This window comes from Nannospalax galili, unplaced genomic scaffold (genome assembly GCF_000622305.1).
Source record: "Nannospalax galili isolate Female #2095 unplaced genomic scaffold, S.galili_v1.0 scaffold1532, whole genome shotgun sequence".
In the NCBI taxonomy this organism is placed as follows: Eukaryota; Metazoa; Chordata; class Mammalia; order Rodentia; family Spalacidae; genus Nannospalax; species Nannospalax galili.
The window spans coordinates 1,526,781-1,546,603 of record NW_008330832.1 but is presented as its reverse complement, the minus strand read 5'-3'; the positions used below and the strand labels follow the sequence as shown (position 1 = coordinate 1,546,603).

At 35.3% G+C, this 19,823-nt stretch overlaps 2 protein-coding genes across 4 annotated transcripts in view; one reads left to right on the top strand and one right to left on the bottom strand.

The window, feature by feature from the left end:
* The window catches only part of Cenpp (centromere protein P), a 244,387-nt gene that overhangs the window by 55,356 nt on the left and 169,208 nt on the right, over nucleotides 1–19,823 (top strand). The window lies entirely within an intron of this gene.
* Nucleotides 2,224–19,346, bottom strand: Ogn (osteoglycin). The gene is made up of 7 exons (XM_008852885.2): nucleotides 19,148–19,346; nucleotides 17,932–18,177; nucleotides 15,481–15,574; nucleotides 10,356–10,514; nucleotides 7,685–7,887; nucleotides 5,439–5,534; nucleotides 2,224–2,907 (listed from the first exon to the last, which is right to left on the bottom strand). Exons 2-7 carry the CDS (start codon nucleotides 18,103–18,105, stop codon nucleotides 2,737–2,739), a joined length of 897 nt encoding a protein of 298 aa, XP_008851107.1. The 5' UTR covers nucleotides 18,106–18,177; nucleotides 19,148–19,346; the 3' UTR covers nucleotides 2,224–2,736.

Here is a 19,823-nt window from a genome sequence, read left to right as displayed (position 1 = left end):
GTCTTCTCTCTTGGTTCTTTTCAGGCTTTTCAGTTTTTGTTCATGTAGGGTCTTTTATATTCCAAATAAATTTTAGAGCGGATTTTTATGTTTCTGCAAAATCCATCATTGGGATCTTTGTACAGATTGCATTGAATCTTGAGATTGTTTTGTTTTCTTAACAACATAAATCTTTCAGTCATGAACACAGGATGTCCATTCTTTTGTATGTCTTCTTTTGTTTCTTTTTGCAATATTTGTAAGGTATAAATCATTTTTAACTTTAGTACTCTTTTATTATCATTTTCAAGAATGAAACCTCTATATAATATAGTGGATTTAAATGTAATTTTACCTTTATTATTTTACTCAATATGTTCTGGATCTTGATTGTATAATTTGTATTGCTTTATTTTGCAACAGAAGAGTGTGTAATGACAGTGTAAGCTACCCATGTTCATGTCTTTCCTAGAAATCCCAAGATATTTCTTTAAGTAAATTCAAAAATATTAAAGTTTATCAGTAGTCTTTCTTCCCAATCATTATCATCATGATCATTATTATTATTATTTTGTTGTTGTTTTGGTTTTTCACAGAGAGGGTCTTGTGATGTAACCCTGACTATCCTGAAACTTTCTATATATACCAGGCTTGCCTTGAACTTGCAGAGATCCATCTGCTTATACCCCCTGAATACTGGTATTAAAGGAGTGCACCATCATGCCTAGCCCTAATCATTTTTTCTCAAAACTGTTGGCTTTTAATTTTTTTAATTTGATGGTTATTCTAGTGTTTTTCTCATTGAATTTTATTACAAAGAGAATGTATTGAGCCGGGCGTGGTGGCGCACACCTTTAATCCCAGCACTCAGGAGGCAAAAAAAAAAAAAAAAAAAAAAAAAAAAAAGAATGTAGAGGCCTTGGGGGTAAGTTTAGTGGTAGAGCTCTTGTTGAGCACACATGAAGCCCTATGTTCAATCCCCAGAACCACACACATGCCCCAAATCCCAAACAAACCATATATACATACATATGTATGTGTGTATATATGCATATGAGTACATTTTTCTTGTGAAAACCAGAAACTTAATAGACATATCTGAATACTCCATAGTTTCTCTTGCCATTGAACCATCCTCTGTGAAATATTTATTTCAGAAAAAGCTAATTTCTTTCTATTGATTTATTCAAGGTTATGATAGTCTGTTTCTCCAGATAACACAGAATCATTCCATTTGGATGAATTTTACAATATTTATTATAGATTTAATTCAAATATGCTATTATGTTAGTACCATAAAAATGTAAGATAAAGCTGTGTTTGGTGCTCTCAGTGAGCTTTAAGTCATGGGGAAAATAAAGCGTGTACACAAAATGGTGAGAAAGTGGTAGTTACAATCATTAACTTATCAAAATAAATGATTGAGCCTATAAACATTATTAGTAATAGTTCTGGCCTTATAGATCACAGATGCTTTAATGAAAAAGTTTCATCTGGGCTCACTCTTGACAAATGAGATGAGGTCGGGGGTGTCAGTCTGGATTGGAGCAAAAAAACCAAATGTTTAAAATGAGTGTTCTAGGAATAGTATACGAGATTAATATATTGCTTATAATGGAAATGACGTTGGTACACACATACACATATATGAATGATTGAGGCTTCTAAAACACTGATAATTTTATATTTAATTCCAAAGTAATATATAGTACTAATGCTTGTGAGTAGGGTATAGGCAACAGAAGATAATTTAGGAACTTTAATTTGGCATTATTGAGTTATTGCTATTAGACTGAAGATGAGGTTTTCACCATTTTATATATATATATCCAGAAATCATGGCTGTTGAGGAGGTGGTGCTCACAGGCTTGGTTGTGCATATTCAGTTTGTTTGGGTGAATGTGTGTGCAGGAGAAGCTGGTGTGCAGCAGCAAGCACTATAGAATATATTTTGTTTTTATTTCTTACATTTGAATTATATTTATTGGTGAGACTCATTCTTACAGTGTGAAAAGGTTTATAATTATTTCCTACTTGAAAATATTTGAAGTAGAGAAACCTTATTCTTTGAGAAATGGGTAGAATTTTGATTTTTAAAAACTTTATTGATTTTGGTTTGTTTGGGCTTTTCAAAATGCAAAGCAAAAAACTTGGACCATTTCTAAATTTGTTCTTTACCAGAGAGTAAAATTTTCCTTTATTTGAAAATTTTGCCTATTTGTGAGACCTTTTTTCTTAGGGTAAGTGAGAAATATAGTAAAATAGCTGCCTTGATAGGAAGAAAACAAAGTTCCTTCTTCATAGTGAATACTGATGAATCATAGTCAGAATGGAAGGTCACTGGAAATACTTGGCTTTTCAGAGGTTTTAGAACATCTGCCTTAAATGCTTTTGAGATACAGTAAATGCCAGGAAAGATAAACAACTGAAAGTTTCTTGGGCCTCTCTTACTTCATTAGTAATGGGAATAATACTTCTCAAATGCAAGTATTTTTGTGAAAGCATGCCATTTAGATGGTAATCTAGTGTAAACCAGAAGGAATTTTTAATTCTGTTTAGTTTCACATTACTTTGTTTTGAACTTAAGAGATTTGGTCTGATTTTTGCTAATTAGATACAAGAATTTTGAACTTGTTTGCTTAAAACATAAAATTCCATCATAGTGAGGAGATGAAGTATTACTATTAAGCTAGTACTTAAATTCTTTTAGACACTGTTAGCTGTGTATACTTAGGCCATAAGCTGCATTGATAGTGGTTAAAAGTATGACCCTATAGGCAATCTTTTTAAGCAAATAAAACTGTTTGGATGCTTTCCCAGAACAATTGGATTGCCCTCCAGGCGAATCTCTTCAATACGCTCCCGAATGTAACGAGTGTCATTAGCCTTGCAGAATGTATCATCTGTAATTGAAGATATGCTGTTAAACTGAAAGACAAAAGGAAAAAAGTATTCAGAAATCTAAAATCAACCTTTTGTATGCTGTATAATAGGATCAAGTGCTTTTTTTTAAAGAATATTAAAAAAAAAATATTGCTTCATGGTAATGATACCTTTTTTGTGCAACCTGAGCATATTTTTTAAGTTTTAAATATTTTAGAACAGTCTACTCACTATTATTCACTCTGTTCTGAATATGAGTAGGAATATACAAAATGATACTGTTTACTTAAATATTCCCTAAATAAATGAAACAAGAACAAGTTGAAATTCTTGTGGTACTGAAATTAGTTTTAGCTTATTTTCATTCTTCACTTTTGTATTTTACACTTTAATGCTGTTTTATAAAACCAGCTACAACATCTCCAAAAGCTAATGTTACCACTATTTGGAGAAAAGAAACACAAATGAGAGATATGGTCACTATTTGGGGAAATAAATATAAATCAGCTGTTGACAGATCACCCAGGTTGTTCAGTCTTCATTATGGTGGGATGCCACCTTCTAGCCCACCACCACAGAAGGCCCGAGAGGAGCCCTGGAACCTGGAAGCCAGCAAAGATTTTGGAGGAGAAACGAACTCCTTGGAATTTCCTGGACAATAAGAGTGTCATTAGCTGTTTATCATTTGCCCCTTTGAGAATTATGAAGTTATGGTAATGGGACAACTCAGAGTACCACCTAGAAAACTGCAGTGTGGGGAATAGACAGAACAAACACATGCTTTGGACTGCATCTACAGTGGGAGCAGTGTGGCCAGACTGAATCATGGAAGTAATTGGATTTCTGCAGACTCCGCTGTATCAGAATTGAATTTTAGAACACCTGGTTAGTGTTAAAATACTACACTTTTTTTTTTTTTGTCATAAGGGGTATCAAAAAAGGGCATCTTGGGCTGGAGAGAGGGCTCAGAGGTTAAGAACACTGGTTGTTCTTGCAGAAGACCTGGGTTCGAATCCCAGCACCCACATGGGAGCTAACAACTGTTCATAACGCCAGTCCCAGGGGCTCCAACAGCCTCTTCTGACCTCTGCAGGTGTTGCACGACACAGGTACATTTACCTGCATGCAGGCAGTACACACATACACATAAATAAAAATAATAAATAAAAATTTTTAAAAAGGGCATCCATGTCTGAACCTTCAGCTGACTTCTGTACCTCATAACTTTCTGCTTCGTGTCAAGGAATAGCAAAGACAATATAGCATCCATGCCTGGTCAGATCTATAACTTTTTGACAATATCCTGTTTGGCTTCTTGGACTTTCCACATGACCTCATGCAGGCTTTCTTCCTGCTGCACCTGCTAATGTACCTGATCACACTGCTGCGGAATATGCTTATCTTGGCTACTTTCTAGATTGCATAAGCCCAAGTGCCTCTCCCTGTGTACCGTCTCTTTGGGATTCTGTGACTGATGTCATCACATCTTGCTGGCTGACTGACTGCATTTATATCACTCCATTACCCTTGTGGCCTGTGTTAAACAGATGTTTTTCATCTTCACATTTGGTTAAACCCACTTTTGTTTGCTCATGACATCTATGATCACTGTGGGACTGTCAGTCTACCCTTTGCATTGAAACATGCTCATGATCCTTGGTGTGTGTGCCTTTCTTGGGAACTGGACCCAAGAGACTTGTGCCTCAGTCATGGGGATGATGTGACATTAACAGTTTTCTACTTCAACTTCTGTGAGTCTGGTGGGAGACACTTTTTGTCTCTCATGTGTTTCCCCTTTTGAGTTTGGCCGATTAGAACAGAAAGCAGAATCCTTGTCACTCTGGTTGTGGTCCCCATGTTATGTTTCAGTCCTGATTGAGTATTTGTTGTCCCCATTTTCTATGCCACTGTCTTCATTGTGGTCACCTTCTTGAGGATCCCCTCTGCCGGGGCTGGCAAAACAACAAAAAGCAACAACAAAATTGAAAATCTCCACATATGTATCCTAGCCTTTGTGGTGATCAAACTCCATGATTTCACCTCCCATCTAATCAGATTCAGAGAACGTCTGTTCCAATTATACATAAGGTGACTGCCTGATGCCCACCAACTGTACAGTCTTCATTCCCTTCCATAGCCTGGTCAATTTTAACTTGAGGAATAAGGAATTAAAGAATGCCCTAAATAAAAATAAATTTTTATTTTAATTTTTTAAATGCTAGTACTATAGCTCAGAGATAGAATACATGCATATTGTGTATGAGACATTATATTCAGTCCCAGCACTGCTAAAAACAAAACCAAAAAAAGACTAGGTGTTGCCTGGAGATTAATTTCGCTCAAGTAGCAAAATTTACACTTCCGAGGGTGGTCTACTCAGCATACTCTGGATTGGACCGGAGATTCTGGTCAGGAGGTTTATGTGGCTAAATAATAATACTTTTATAGGCATTAAGCGATCACATGATCTGAGTGATATAATCATCCTTTACATGTGAATGGATGAGTTTCCCAATGAATAATAAGAATGGCTCATAGTTAACTAATACCAGACTTCATAAAAAGAACAGTTATACCTGAAGATGAATTACACGTAGACTTTCTGGTAAATTAGGAGGCACAGATTCCAGGTCATTGTGGTCCAAATAGAGGAAAGAGAGCTTATTCAGTTTCTGTAAGGAAAATTTGATTTGAGTGTTACTGAGGTTTATGCATTTCTTCACAGGATTCAAACAATGTATACATTAAAAATATTGATGTAGTAAGCATGTTTCAATAGTATTAATCATTGGTATGGAAATTTTTTATTATTGTTTATTGGCTTCATAAATATTGTCTTCTGGTCCTTAAGACAGTGACTAACAGAACTCTGCTGCATACTCCGTATTTCTGCCCATTCATTTCATATCTGAATACTTGGCTCTGAACACCTATCTTTTGAGCCCTTTAAATTTGTCTTGGGAGGATCTGCATATGAGCTTGATTTTTGAATCCTGATGCTTCTTTAAGCTCTCTTGAGCCTCCTGAGCTACTTATCATAAGTTCTACCAATTTCTAGCAAAGTGGTTATTTCTTTTTTCTTTTCTTTTTTTTTGAGACGGGGTCTCCTTGTAGCCCAGCTGTCCTGGAATTCACTATGTAGACCAGGCAGGCCTCCAACTCACAAAGATCCGCCTGCCTCTGCCTCCCAAGTGCTGGGATTAAAGGCGTGTACCATCATGCCCGGCTAAAGTGGATATTTCTAAGAGATGTGTGCTTAGCAAGATGTGGGAGTTATGTTGGAATATTCTGTATGATCAGTAACTTACTGCATATGATTATATGTTGTGATTTTAGGATGTTGTTTCCCTTAACATTGCTCTTACCTCAACTTTGATATGTATCCTGTGCTACTAAGTCAGATTTCATTAATTTTTTAAAATCAGGATCTCATGTAGCCCAAACTACCTTAAAACCTACTGTCCTTCTCCTTCAGCCTCCTGAATTTAGCTAGGATTGCAGATGTGTGCCACCATACCCTACTTGCTAATTCCTTTTTTTGCTATAGTTAAAATATTTTCTGTTTTTTAAGTTTATTTATTTAATTAATTAATTAATTAATTTATGTATTTGTGTGCTTTTGTTTGGGATTACCTTTCTAGAACAGAGAGTGTTTATATAGTACTGTGGAAATTCTGGGTGAGGTGATTACTTTTCTAATTTTATAAAATACTTCATTCTGTTGGATTTTTTTTTTCTTTTTTTTTGGTCCTTTTTGAGACAGGGTCTCCCTGTAGCCCCAGCTGTCCTGGAACTCACTATGTAGACCAGGCTTGCCTTGAACTCACAGAGATCCGCCTGCCTCTGCCTCCCAAGTGCTGGGATTAAAGGCATGCGCCACCACACCTGGCCCTGTTGGAATTATTTACTTTAATACTTCTTTGTGGAACACTACTACTACATACTTATTTCAAAAGTTAAATATATGAGATAGCATCTGACTGGACATGGTGATATACACCTTTAATCCCAGCATTCAGGAGACAGAGGTAGGGGGATCTCTGTAAATTCAAGGCCAACCTGGTCTACATAGCAAGTTTTCAGCCAGCCAGGGCTACGTAGTGAGATCCTGCCTCAAAAAAAAAAAGAAAGAAAAAAAGAAAAAAAGACAAATAACTAGATAAAAGACAGCTATTCTCAGTTGATAAGAAGAATGCAAGTCTTTTAAAACAATAAGCTAATAATAGTTACTTCTTAATATTAAAATATCCTTCACATGAGTAAAAAAGCACTCCTTAGTCTTTGTATGAAATATGTTTTATTTGTTTGGTATTGATGTTGGGGATTGAACTCAGGGCATTGAGCATGCTAAGCATGCTTTCCACCACTGAGTTATGCTACCAGTCCTATGTACATATTTTTAACCTATTGCTCCTGTTGTCAAATGTAAGTCATTTTGTTCCAAGTTCTGAAAATATTGGTCTAGGTAAATGTCAATTACATTTCTCTTTTGCTTCTTATCTTGCTGTACAGAAATATATCCCAAAAGTAGTTCAGAAGTAGAATGGGGGGCAAAAAGGTACAAATTTCAAAATATTATCATGGGGCCAGCAAGATGGTTCAGTGGGTTAAGGCACCTGCCACCAAACCTGTCAACCTGAGTTCGATCCCCAGGACTGACATGGTAGAAGGAGAACTAATTCCTGCAAGTGGTCTTATGACTTGTGCATGCATGCTGTGGCATGTACATGCATATGCACACACACATGCACTAAATCAACAAATAATAAAAATGTAAAAATATTATCAATGCTGTTATTTAGTTATATTATGGAATACTTACTTTAAATGTGTTTGCTTTAATTCCTTTACTCTTAATTTTGTTGTGTTTTGCATTAAATAAAGTAAGCTTCGGAGGAAGAAGTGGCAGCCTCAGTAGTTGATTTTCAGCAAGTGTAAGTTCTTCTAGCAGAGAAAGTTTTGAAAAAGTACTTTCTTCTATATCTTCTATCAAATTTCCCGTAAAATCAAGTCTTCTTAAGTTAGCTTGAGGGAATAATATTAAAAAATATGAAATTAGAATCTCATTATGTAGGCAGGAGAAAAGCATTTAATAGGTCACTCACCTTTTTTTTTTCTGTTCAGGGTCCATTATAGTATGTGTAATTAGTAACACAGTAAATTATATCATTTTGCAGTGTTGAGGATCAAGTCTATGACCTGGTAATGGTATTCCAGGTGTGTTTTATGAGGGCTAGAGACTGAACCCAGGGTTTCATGCATATTAGGTGAGCATTCTACCACTGAACTACATATTCAACCTCATAGGTAAAGTTTTGTTGAACATTGAGTATCTCTGTGCCTAACAATGATGCCTTTTCTGATTGCAGTCCTAAAATCACTGGTTTTAGAAGGTATCTAAAAATACATAGTCTTTTTATCCTTCTCTGAATTCCTTATGCATAGACATGAAGGAAATTCTTACTGCCTATCATAGGGAGTAATTACATTTGATTGGATTTAATTATGTAATTAAAAAATTTGCCAGCATGTTGCATTGTAAATGTGGGTATGCTGTATTAATTTCTCTATGCCTTTTGCTTAACCACAACAAAGACAAAAATGTTTCCCAATGTGTTAACATGGCACAGACTGAGAGATTGAGAAATTCTGTGTGTGCAGGTTTGTATTGTCTTTGGCTGAGATGATAGGAAATAGTTTCTTTTCATTCTCAGTAGCCATTTTCTTAAAAGTTGGTGCAGCACTGAATTAGTGAATACAGAACCATTGCTTCTAGGAGAGTTCCAGAGGTGCCCATGAGCCTCTGCTTACTCATTTTTGCCAATCAATACAAACCATACTTTATGTATATTTTTGTTTAAAGACAACTTAATGTACGTTGTGGATTCATGGACATTAATATAAGTCATGCCTGAGTGAAATTTATCTAATACATGCATTTTCTTCATAGCTATCATCACAGCTGTCCTGCACTTAGAACCTAGTGCAGACACTAGATAGCACTTCAGCACTATACTTGCGGCAAATTTTAACAGTAACATTTTTAATATAAAGCAGAAAATGTGAAAACATATTAGATGTACTGAACAGAGCTCTACTATATTTTATGACACCTGAAAGTACAGAGAAGCCTTGCCTTGTGTCTAAGATAGAAATGTGGGTTTGGAGTAACTCAGTCGTTTTTTTTCTGCTCTATGAATTTCTGCTAGTGATCGTAAAAGTACCACATTCGTTGTTTTGGGGTTTTTTTTTTGTTTGTTTGTTTTGTAGCGCTAGGGATTGAACTCATGACTTTGTATGTGCTAGGCAAGTGTTTGACCACTGGGCTACATGCCCACCAAGTAGATGAATTTGCCAAAATGGGGATCCACAAATTGTCCTTTAATCCATAATTCAGATCTATTAGTGACAGCATGAATTCAGTTACTCTTAATCTCATAAATGTGTTCAGTGGGAGAGAGCACTTGCCTGGCATGTACCAGGTCTTAGATTCAATTACTGCAAATAAATAAATAAATAAATATATAAACAAACAAATAACATGTAGTAAAACCAGTGTACATTTCTTGGCCGTGGTTTTCTTCAGGATGACCTAGACATCTAGAATACTGACAAGGAATGAATAATCCAGGACTAGGACTTCGTACAGCAGAAACAGAAGATAGTGATGTGCTGACAGCAACACTTTAGTTGGGTTAAAGCTTATTAAGAAGCCAAAAAGCTGATTGCTAATGACCTGAGAAAGAGTTAACACTACTGTTCTTAGAACTGTTTCCCTTAGCAACATGTAAGGAGTATGTGTGGTTTTCATACTGGTATTTTAAAAGTTGTTCTCTACATATTTTTTATATGTAGCCAGATTTAAGGGTTATAATTTAATGAAAAAGAACCAAGTGCCTATGATCTCAGCACATGGGAAGTAGAGGCAGAGGGGGATTAGGAGATCAGCTTCGGCTATATTAGTAAGTTCAAGACCAACCTGTACTACATAAGACCCTCTCTCCAAAACAAACAAACAAACAGCCTGTTGTGGTGGCACATGCCTTTAGTCCCAGCACTCAGGAGGCAGAGGCAGCCAGATCTCTGTGAGATGGAGGCCAGCCTGGGCTATATAGTGAGTGCCAGCAGAGCTGGGATTACACAGAGACCCTGTCCCAAAAAGATTAAAAAAAAAAAAAAGCACAAACAAAAACAAACTGAAACAAGCAATGAAAAATGAAAACAAGTACAGATTAGGAGTTTGTGCTTTTACGGTGAAAGTAGAAAATAAAATACAGGTGGCAAAGCATCCTCATATACTAAGTACTGCTTACTCCCTGAGGCAAAATGGATCTTGGTGTATTGATCTTGAAAAGGTACTTATTGTTAGATGGGGTATGAAAATTTTTGTGAAGTGTATATTGTATGTTTAAATACCACAACAGTGATAACCCTATGTATAGTAGGTATAAAGTATCTGGAAACTTGTGCTTTTATATCTTATTTTAACTTACGCATGTCTGCAAAATCTTTGGCGGTCAACTTTTTAATTTTGTTGAATCGTGCGTAAAGATAAGCTGATTCCTTTGGCAGGGGTGGCACAGCATCAATGTCAACTTCTTCACAGTAGACAGAGCCACTTAAACAAACACATAACAGGCATGTGGGCATTTCTAAATTAGGAAACAAAATTGTAAGCATAAGTAATGATTAGAAAATATTTGTCATCTAGTGGAAAAATTATTGCTATTATGAATGCTGCTATTAATTTGAAAAGCTGTTTTACAGAATCTTTGGTAATAACAGGATACTCATGATAGCCAGAAACCTACATTGTTTTTTATAATTTATTAGAATTTTATTTATTTACTTATTCATTTATTTATTGCACATGTGTATGCGTGGGGGCACATGCATGCCACAGTCATGTGAAGGTCAGAGGACAACTTCCAGGAGATAGTTCTCTCCTTCTACCATGTGGATCCCTGGGTTCAAACTCAGATTGTCAGGCTTGGCAATAAGTGCCTTTACCTGCTGAACCATCTCATTGGCTCCATCTTTATTCTCTGATTTGCAGTGATTGCTTAATTGCTGACCTGATAGAGAACTACATTTCCTAATTGAAATAGAAAAAACAAAAAACCACAAGTCAGAAATTAAGGTAAATACAAACTTGATTTTTGAAGTTTATGTTAGAAATGTATTTCAGTTAGATGACAGTAATTAATGACTTTGGGTATCAGAAGTGAAAGGAATAAACCCAGCCTTTAATATCAGCACTCGGGAGGCAGAAGCAGGTGAATCTCTGAGAGTTCAAGGCCAGCCTGATCTACATAGTGAGTTTCAGGCCAACCAGGGCTACAGGGAGACCCTGTCTCAAAAACATGAAAAAAAAAAAAAAAGAAAAGAAAGATGAGAGTCATAACTGGCACTATTATGATCCTAACTCCAGATTTTACTTGGAATACCTTCACTTGGGCTGTTTTTTTAAGCCCTGCAGTAGTTCTTTGGTTGTTCCTCCCCCTCCCCTTTCACTCCTTCCTCCCTCCTTCTCTGTCTCTCCCTCGGTAGAGTATCTTTTACTGTTTGAAAAGTGCAGGGCTTTCTCCATCAGTTTGAAAGCAGAGAATTCTTGGATCTAGCTGACCTGGGTCTGCAACCATGAGCTAGATTAAATCTTTTTCCTCCAGTATATGTCACAGTGATTAAAAAAAACCCGACCAAACAAAAAAACCTTAGTTTTAATTTAGTCATTCAAATAACATGTTGTGATATCTCATTGTTTTAATTTTCATTTTCTTAGTGATTACTTAACATCTACAAAGGTGTCTATGTGCTTTTCCTTTTGTCATTGGGTTTTTGTATTATTGACATATATTCTAAGTATAAATCATTTGTTAAGCTTATTTTGTGTTTTTGTGTTGGTTGTAACTTGTCTGTTTTCTCGCCGGTGTTTTTTTGAAGTATAAACATTTAAAAATTTTAGTGAATAATTTACCTTTATAGCTCATGGTGTTGTGTTTAAGAAATGTTTGGCGTCAGGTATGTTGGCGCATGCCTTTAATACCAGCAACTCGGGAGGCAGAGCAGGCAGATTGCTCTCAGTTAGAGGCCAGCCTGGTCTACATAGCAAGTTCCAGGCCAGCTAGGACTATACAGTGAGACCCCTCTCTAAAAAAAACAAAAAAAAAGTTTGCAGCCACTTTGTTAGTCAGTTTTCTGTTGCTAAGGCACAGATACTGGGATAGTCAGATTCAAAGGTGAACCTTTTTGGCTCACAGTTCAGAGGTTTTCCATTTCAGTTGATAATAGTTGGGTTCATTGACTTTGGGCCATGACACAGGTGCATGAGTGCTCACACACAGTAAATAAATTTCATTTGAAAAACAAAATTATCACCATCAGCTGGGGACCAGACATTTAATACATGAACTTTAGAGAGGATATTTAAGATCTAAACCTTAGCAATCATTCACATTTTATCCTTTGTTTATTCTAGAAGTTTAAGCCTAAAGCATTTAGGAACCTCGTCTACTTTGAGTTAGCTTTTAAATAAATAATATCAGGAACAGACAAGATTCTTTATTCTGTTAGTAATTCCAGCATGATTTTTGGAAAAGATTATTCTTTCTTTACTGAAATGTATTGTCACATTGTCAAAAGCCAGTTAACCATATAATCTATAGCTTATTTTTGGACCCTAATCTCTTCCATTGATCTTTTATTTTTTATTACTATCATTTATTTATTTGGGGGGGTGCATGCCACACAATACCACAAATGATGCATGTTATAAAGCTTAATGTATCTGTTTTTAAAAATGTATTTGCACACACAGAGACACAGGCTGTACCACACAAGTGCAAGTCTGAATACAACTTCAGAAGTAGGCTTTTTCCTTTTACTCTCTTACTCTGTGGGTCCTGGGGATTAAACTCAGATATTAGACTAGATAGAAGTTCCCTTTCCCCACTGAACCATCTCCTCAGCACTATCCTTATCTTTGTTTGTTTGTTTGTTTGTTTAGACAGGATTTCCCCTTTAAGTGTAGAGCAGGTTGGCCTTGATCTCACAGATATTTGCCTGCCTCTGTCTCCCAAGTGCTGGAATTAACATCATGTACCACCATGCCCAGTATCCCTATCTTTAAGCAAAGCATGACTGTCTACAATTTTTTATTTCTTTTTTTTAACTTTTTATTTTATTTATTTTTATTTTATGTGTATGTGTGTATTGCCTGCGTGTAGGTAAGTGCACTCATGTTATGCAATGCCTGCGGAGGTCAGAAGAGGCCATCAGATCCCCTGGGACTGGAGTTACAGACAGTTGTTAGCTGCCATGTGGGTGCTGGAATTCGAACCCAGGTCTTCTGCAAGAACAACCAATGTTCTTAACCACTGAGCCATCTCTCCAGCCCCAATTTGATATTTCTTTAGCTTGAAGATTTATAGTCAAAATAGTGTGTTTAAGATTTAGTTGAATTAGATTTTTTTCCTATTTATGTGTTTTATTAATTCAAAATATAATAAACCTTATTATATTGTTTATATTTCTGTTTTTATTAGCTTATCTTTACATGATTTTGTAAAGTACTTGTTTATATGAAATTGTTCTGAAAGGTGAAACCTACTCAGAAATTGTATACTCATTCCCAGTTCTTTAGCCCGGTCCTGATTCCCCATTCCCTTTCTTCATGATCTCATTCCCTTGAAGAGACTGTTGTAAGGGTTTTTTTTTTTTTTTTTTTTTTTACAGTGCTAGGAAATTAACCCAGAGTCTTGCACATACTAGGCTAGTGGTCTACCGTGGAACTACATCCTCAGCATATCTGTTTTTTTTTTTTTTTAATTACTTTTTCTATGTTCCTTTTCACACATATTAGCAACTACATGTAAATTTTCTTTTACCACTATATTTCTTACAATAAAAGCAGCATGTTATAGATACTCTTATGCTTTGCCCTTTTTCACACATTCTGTTCTGGAAATCACGCCATGTTCTTACACAGTCAACTTCATTCCTTTTTGTTTGTTCTTTTGTTTTGTTTTGTTTTAGGTTGTTGTTTTTGAAGTGGTGTCTTATAGCCCTGTCTTGCTTCAAACTCTCTGTGTAGCTGAGAATGACCTTGAATTTCTAATCTTCCTGCCATTACCTCTCATGTTCTAAACTGTAAGCATGCACTACCATGAGCAGTTTTGTGGGGTGCTGGGGATAGAACTCAGGACTTCCTGCATGCTAGGCAAGCACTCTACCAACTGAACTATATCCCCAGCCTTTCCTTGAGCATTTTTATAACTGCATTGTATTTCCTTATCTGTATATGTCATTATTGTTCTTAGGAATTGCCAACAGTGCTTCAGTGATTTTACATCTGTATTTTCTTATTTTGGACATGGATATTCAGGATAAAATCCCTAGAAGTTGATGGCTGTTTCAAAAAATTAATATGGGACTAGGGGTGTAGCTCAGTAATAGAGTACTTTGCTGGCACACACATGGCTTTGGTTTGAATTTCCAACACTGGAAAAAAAAGGGAACAAAAAAGTAAATATACTTTGATTTTGTTAAATATTACCAAATTCCTATCTAAAAATGTACTAATTCACAATTTTGTTTGTAGTATATGAGAGTATATGTTACTGTACAGTCTTGACCATGGAATATGTTGCTATAATCAGTCAAATTAAGCATGGAATTTAAATGTAAAATTTATTTGTACTTTTCAATTAAACATGAAATCTGACATCTTTTCATATGTTTGGGTCACTTTAAAGTCATTTTGTGAATAGTTTTCATATCTTTTGCTCATTTTCAAATGTATTTTTTTGTTTTAAAATAATTACATGTATTCATGGGGCCGGAGAGATGGCTCAGCAGTTAAGAACACTGGCTGAAGACCCAGGTTTGACTCCCAGCACCCACATGGCAGCTAACAACTATCCGTCACTCCAGTTCCAGGAGATCCAACAGCCTCTTCTGTCCTCCATGGGCATTGCACAACACAGGTGTACTTACCTACATGTAGGCAATACATGCATACACATAAAATAAAATTAATACATTTTAAAAATTACATTTATTCATTTATTGTGTGTATGTGCATGAACATTCATACTTGCCACAGCAACATCTGTGGAGGTCAGAGGACAACTTGTGAGAGTCAGTGCTCACCTTCCAATATGTGGGTTCTGGGAATTGAACTCAGATTGGCAGTCTTGTCAGCAAGTACCTTTATGTGCGCTGAGCCATCTCCCTGGCCCTCAAGTGTATTTTCTTTCAAGCAAGAACATTTTAAATCATTTTTTGTGATTTTATACCATATATTTTGATCGTGTTAATATCCCCTCTCTTTTCTTTTTCTTTTTTTTTTTTTTCTTTCTGAAACAGGGTCTCTCTGTAGTCCTAGCTGGCCTGGAGCTCACTATGTAGACCAGGCTGGCCTCAAATTCACAGAGATCCACCTGCCTCTGCCTCCTGAGTGCTGGGATTAAAGGTGTGCACCACCATGCCTGGCCCTCCAGTTTATATTTTACTACCTCTTGAGACAGTCTTTGATTACTACACAGAATAAAATTCTTTTGTATGTATTTTTAAAAGACACCTTTCAAAAATATTAGATGATAGACTGTTCATACTTACCATCATTTTCTTTTTTTATGGGTAATGATGATGATACAACCTCATCTTTTTGTAACTGAAGACTTTTCTGATCAGGTCTCATAGTTTCTTTTTCCTATAGGAAAATTAGAAGTTTGTTATCAGGTGTGATAAAATCAAGAGTCTGACTGTAAAACTGAGGAAATCGCAAACATACTTATCTTTTTATAGTCACAATTGGGGGCATTTCTGTGGTGGCCACTAGAATGTTTATCTATTGGACAGCTATCTATCTATCTATCTATCTATATATCTACCTTCTATTTATCCATTTGGCTATTCTATCTATCTATCTATCTATCTATCTATCTATCTATCTATCTATCTATCTATCTACCTTCTATTTATCCATTTGGCTATCTATCTATCTATCATCTATCTATAATCTAATCTAATCTAATCTAATCTAATCTATATGTTACCACTCATGTACAGTGGCACACATGAGGAGGTCAGAGGACAGCTTGTGGAAATCAGTTTTTTTTTTTCCCTACCATGTGGATCTAGGAGATCTAATCCAGGTCTTAAGGCTCGTTGGCAAGAGCCTTTACCCACTGAGCCATCTTGCTGACCCTCCATTAAGATTTTATTCATTAAATTACATTGTAAATGTTTTTACTCTAGCTAGACTATGCAGCCCTGAGTAAAAGAGTCAGACTGTTTGTTTTTTTGTTTCTAGTGGCAGAACTCAGTACTTGATAATTTAACATTCTGAGATTCTAAATGGTAGCTTAGGAGATATTCTCAAAATGGGAATAAAACTTTTTTATTTAAGGTGAAACTATTTCTCATAGTTCTTTGACTGAGTTAAATTCGTCTTGTCAGATTCTACCCTTTTGAGCAACTGTAGAGCTTTAGAATGTAAAATACTAAGCTCTATCATCTCTACCAGGGGGTCTCCTTTTAATGATCTGCGTGTTTTCTTGCCCTGGCCTTAGGAGCCTTTTATTCTAGCCTCTTAACCTGATCAGGCCACTGTTGGAGGTCATTAGCTCTGTGTAATTGGGATTGTTATCATTTCCCCTCTGTCATCTCTTCAGAAGTGTATCCTCTGCCATTATATTAAATTGTAGTTTATTACATGGAGTTCTAGTCTCTCCCCTTTGTTAGCTTGCCTCACTTATCTCGGTCATCCGTCCTGAGCTTGTCCTTAGCCTTCATTTCCCATCTGTGTGCTACCTAAGCATCTTCTGCGCACTCTTCTCCATTGAATTCTCCATCCCACAAATATTGCTCTGTGTCTTTATGTTAAGATAGAAAACTACATAAAGCTCTGTAAAGTTAAGAAGCAGAAAGTTTTAAGGTCCAAGGAATTTTGAAAGTGTCTCATAATTGGTTAATAAAGTAATTCAAGGGAGACAGTAGCTTATGTTATGAGTTTTTTTTTAACCTCCAGCTGTGACTAGAGATAACTATCTCTTCTTCCTTAATCATGGGTAGAAACAATACTAACATTTTAACTAATTCTATTGGAAGAAAGAAAACAGTGGTATTAATGTACTCATTATGTGTTAGAAAAGAGGAAAAGCAGTTTTAACTGGTTAATTTTGAAGTCTTCACAATCTAACTTGTTGTGGACAAAGACATTTGAAATAGCAAATATTATATATCTGACTAGATTTTTTCATTTCCCATTGTGTGTATGTACATAACACACAGTGGGCAACACATAGTTTCATGCTATGTTAACTTTTTTCTTACCCTAGTGTTCATTTCTGTGTGCCAAGAAAACCATAAGTAATTACTTTGCTTCTAAAGGTTGGATGTGAATGATGTTGTATAAAAGTCATCCATGTAGGGTAACTCTGACAGTTACAGAACCTTGGTCCAAACTGATAGACTAAATATGATTAAAAAGAAATCCTCATAGTAAATAGTTTTTCAATTTTTGGTACTTTGTATAATTGGCATGCATAACCAGTATTCTTCTATTTATTTCCTTGTACCATGTTTTTCTGAAATAATAGACTGATAATTCATCTTTATTTATCCTAATTTATTCTTAAGACAATGCAACATGCAAATACAAGATATTGTATATTATTACTAAACATATAAATTGCAGCTGTTCACATCTTGAAGTCCAGAGTCTCTTAAATTTTATTACTATTTTTGATTACTATAGCTGTTGGGTTGTCATAGGTGCTATTTATTAATATAGGAGTCATGCATATTTGAAAAGACTAATTATTTTAAATCTTAAAATTTTTTAAAATTTAATAACCACATGATTAGAAGAAGCATTTCATTACAGCTTTAACATATTCAGTCAGTAACAATTTTCAGAGCAAGGATACATCTCTTTCAAAAATGGCTGTACATTTTTAGGTTCACAGTTGAATAATACCTTATCAGATATTGAAACTCAGAAAAAAACAAATGCATTTAAATGGGTACAATTTTATAACATAAATTTAGAATAGAAATACATACCTTAATATTTTTCTCATCCAGGTATTTATCTTCGTAGTCTTGACTAAACTTTGTTTTTTCAAAATTATCTGTTCCATACTCATAGCTCATGTATGAGTCCAGCTGAGTTTGTGGTGCTGGCTCTGTCAGAGGCACCAATAGTAACAGCAGAAGTGTAGAATGTGCAGTCTTCATTTCAGCAAAACTCAAGGTGACTGGAAGTTAATAAACTACTGACCTGCTGACTGGAGCAAAAGTCTTTTTTCCCTGGAAATAAGAATTCAGACCATCGAAGCAATATTTAAAAACTTAAAGGATATTTTGGCAGGGTGTATGTAGGGGGTAGAGAACAAGTATTTAACCCTTAGTGATCTTTAATTGGATACTAACAGTTTTTTTTAATGCATTTAATGAACATTCTGAAAAATAATTTCAGAAAGTAGTTTTATTTATCTATTCAAAACTCACAAAATGTTGCAAACTTAAGTTTATTAATAATTGAATACCTCAAGTAGAGCTACTTGTATGCAGTTGAAGTCTTCCTAGAATACCTGCAGTACGAATGGTTAACACAAAGACTCATGATCCTGTTTCATATCGTATTTCAATTTTGCTGCTTTAAAAGAAGTCTTAAATCGTTTTGATGTGAAAGAAGTTCTTAAAAAACCTTTAAAACTTTAAGTTGAACATAATAAAAAGTAGACATTAATGTGGTGGTACATACAGGAAAAACCCAGGTGTCCTTAATTTCCTTAGATTAATAAATTTAATAGGTTATCACTTTTTAATTATAATCTTGATTTTCTAGCTTAAACTACAAAAACTGCAACAATACTATTGTAAACTAAGGGAATAGGACTTTAATCAAGGAACTTTGGAGAATGCACTAGAAAGATTCTTTTAGGCTCATCAGTGAGTTTTATCTGGTGAATACATTTCAGACATTTTTCCACTTCAAACAGAATCACTTAGAGTTGCTGATGCTGCATTGTAGATGTCAGTTTGTCAAAAATCCAGTGATAGATGTTTCAAAATAAAATGGCTTTGTAACTTTTTGTCTTCCAGTTCTTATCTGCATCAGTATTAAAGTTATGCAATGATACATGAAAGTATTGCTAAAATTAATTGTTCAGTTTAAATAAAACAAGCACACTACAGATGACTTTACATTAATAAAACTTTTCAAATCACACTTTAACAAGCAATATTTAACATAATATGTGAAAAATAAGCCTACCGTTGTAGCTGTTTTGAAGTTTTTTGTGGTTTTCCTCAGTAGGTGTTCATGCCTGTGCATTAGCCCCAAGTGGGAGGGTGAATGAGCGAAGCTGTGGAATAGTTTCAAACTGCTGAATAAAGTTTCGGGGCCCAACAGCTAAGAGCAGATTCCATGCGGTGGAGATCTTTGCCAACATTCCTTTTCCAGGGTGAAATGCAGGGTGTTAGACGAGAGAATTGTACTGAAGATATTTGAAACTGAAGCACTGGGGCTGCCTCAGCCAACTACAGTACAAGTTCTTTTTACTTTGTTTATTAAACACTAATCTTTTAGTGAATATCAGTTTATAAAACTTGGATAGTTCTAAAATCATGCTTTTCATTTTGGTGCTTTTCTGGATAGGAAACATTTGCTTTTGAAGAAATAATGCCAAATAAAGTATTTTCTATGCTCTTAATTTTATGAGGACTAAAGATTTTTGTCCCTGTGCTATAATTAATACATTAGAAATTTGTAGTTTAAAAGGAAGTTTAGCACAGACTATTTTGTAGCTTTGTCCTTTGGTTTTTAAATCTTTCATTTTAGTGGCCTGGAAAAATGGCTGAGTGTTTAAGATCACTGGCTGCTCTTACAGAGGACCTGGATTCATAAGGTTGCAAACAATCTGTCACTCCAATTCCAGGTAATCTGATTC

Bases quoted from the DNA above. Each gene is read 5' to 3' on its own strand.
- Ogn (XM_008852885.2), bottom strand. From the start codon at position 18,105: ATGAAGACTGCACATTCTACACTTCTGCTGTTACTATTGGTGCCTCTG. The intron at 10,515-15,480 runs GTAAGTATGAAC...TTCCTAATTTAG, and splicing joins CATAAAAAAAGAAAATGATG to AAATGCCCACATGCCTGTTA. The intron at 7,888-10,355 runs GTAAGTTAAAAT...TATTCCCTCAAG, and splicing joins CAAAGATTTTGCAGACATGC to CTAACTTAAGAAGACTTGAT.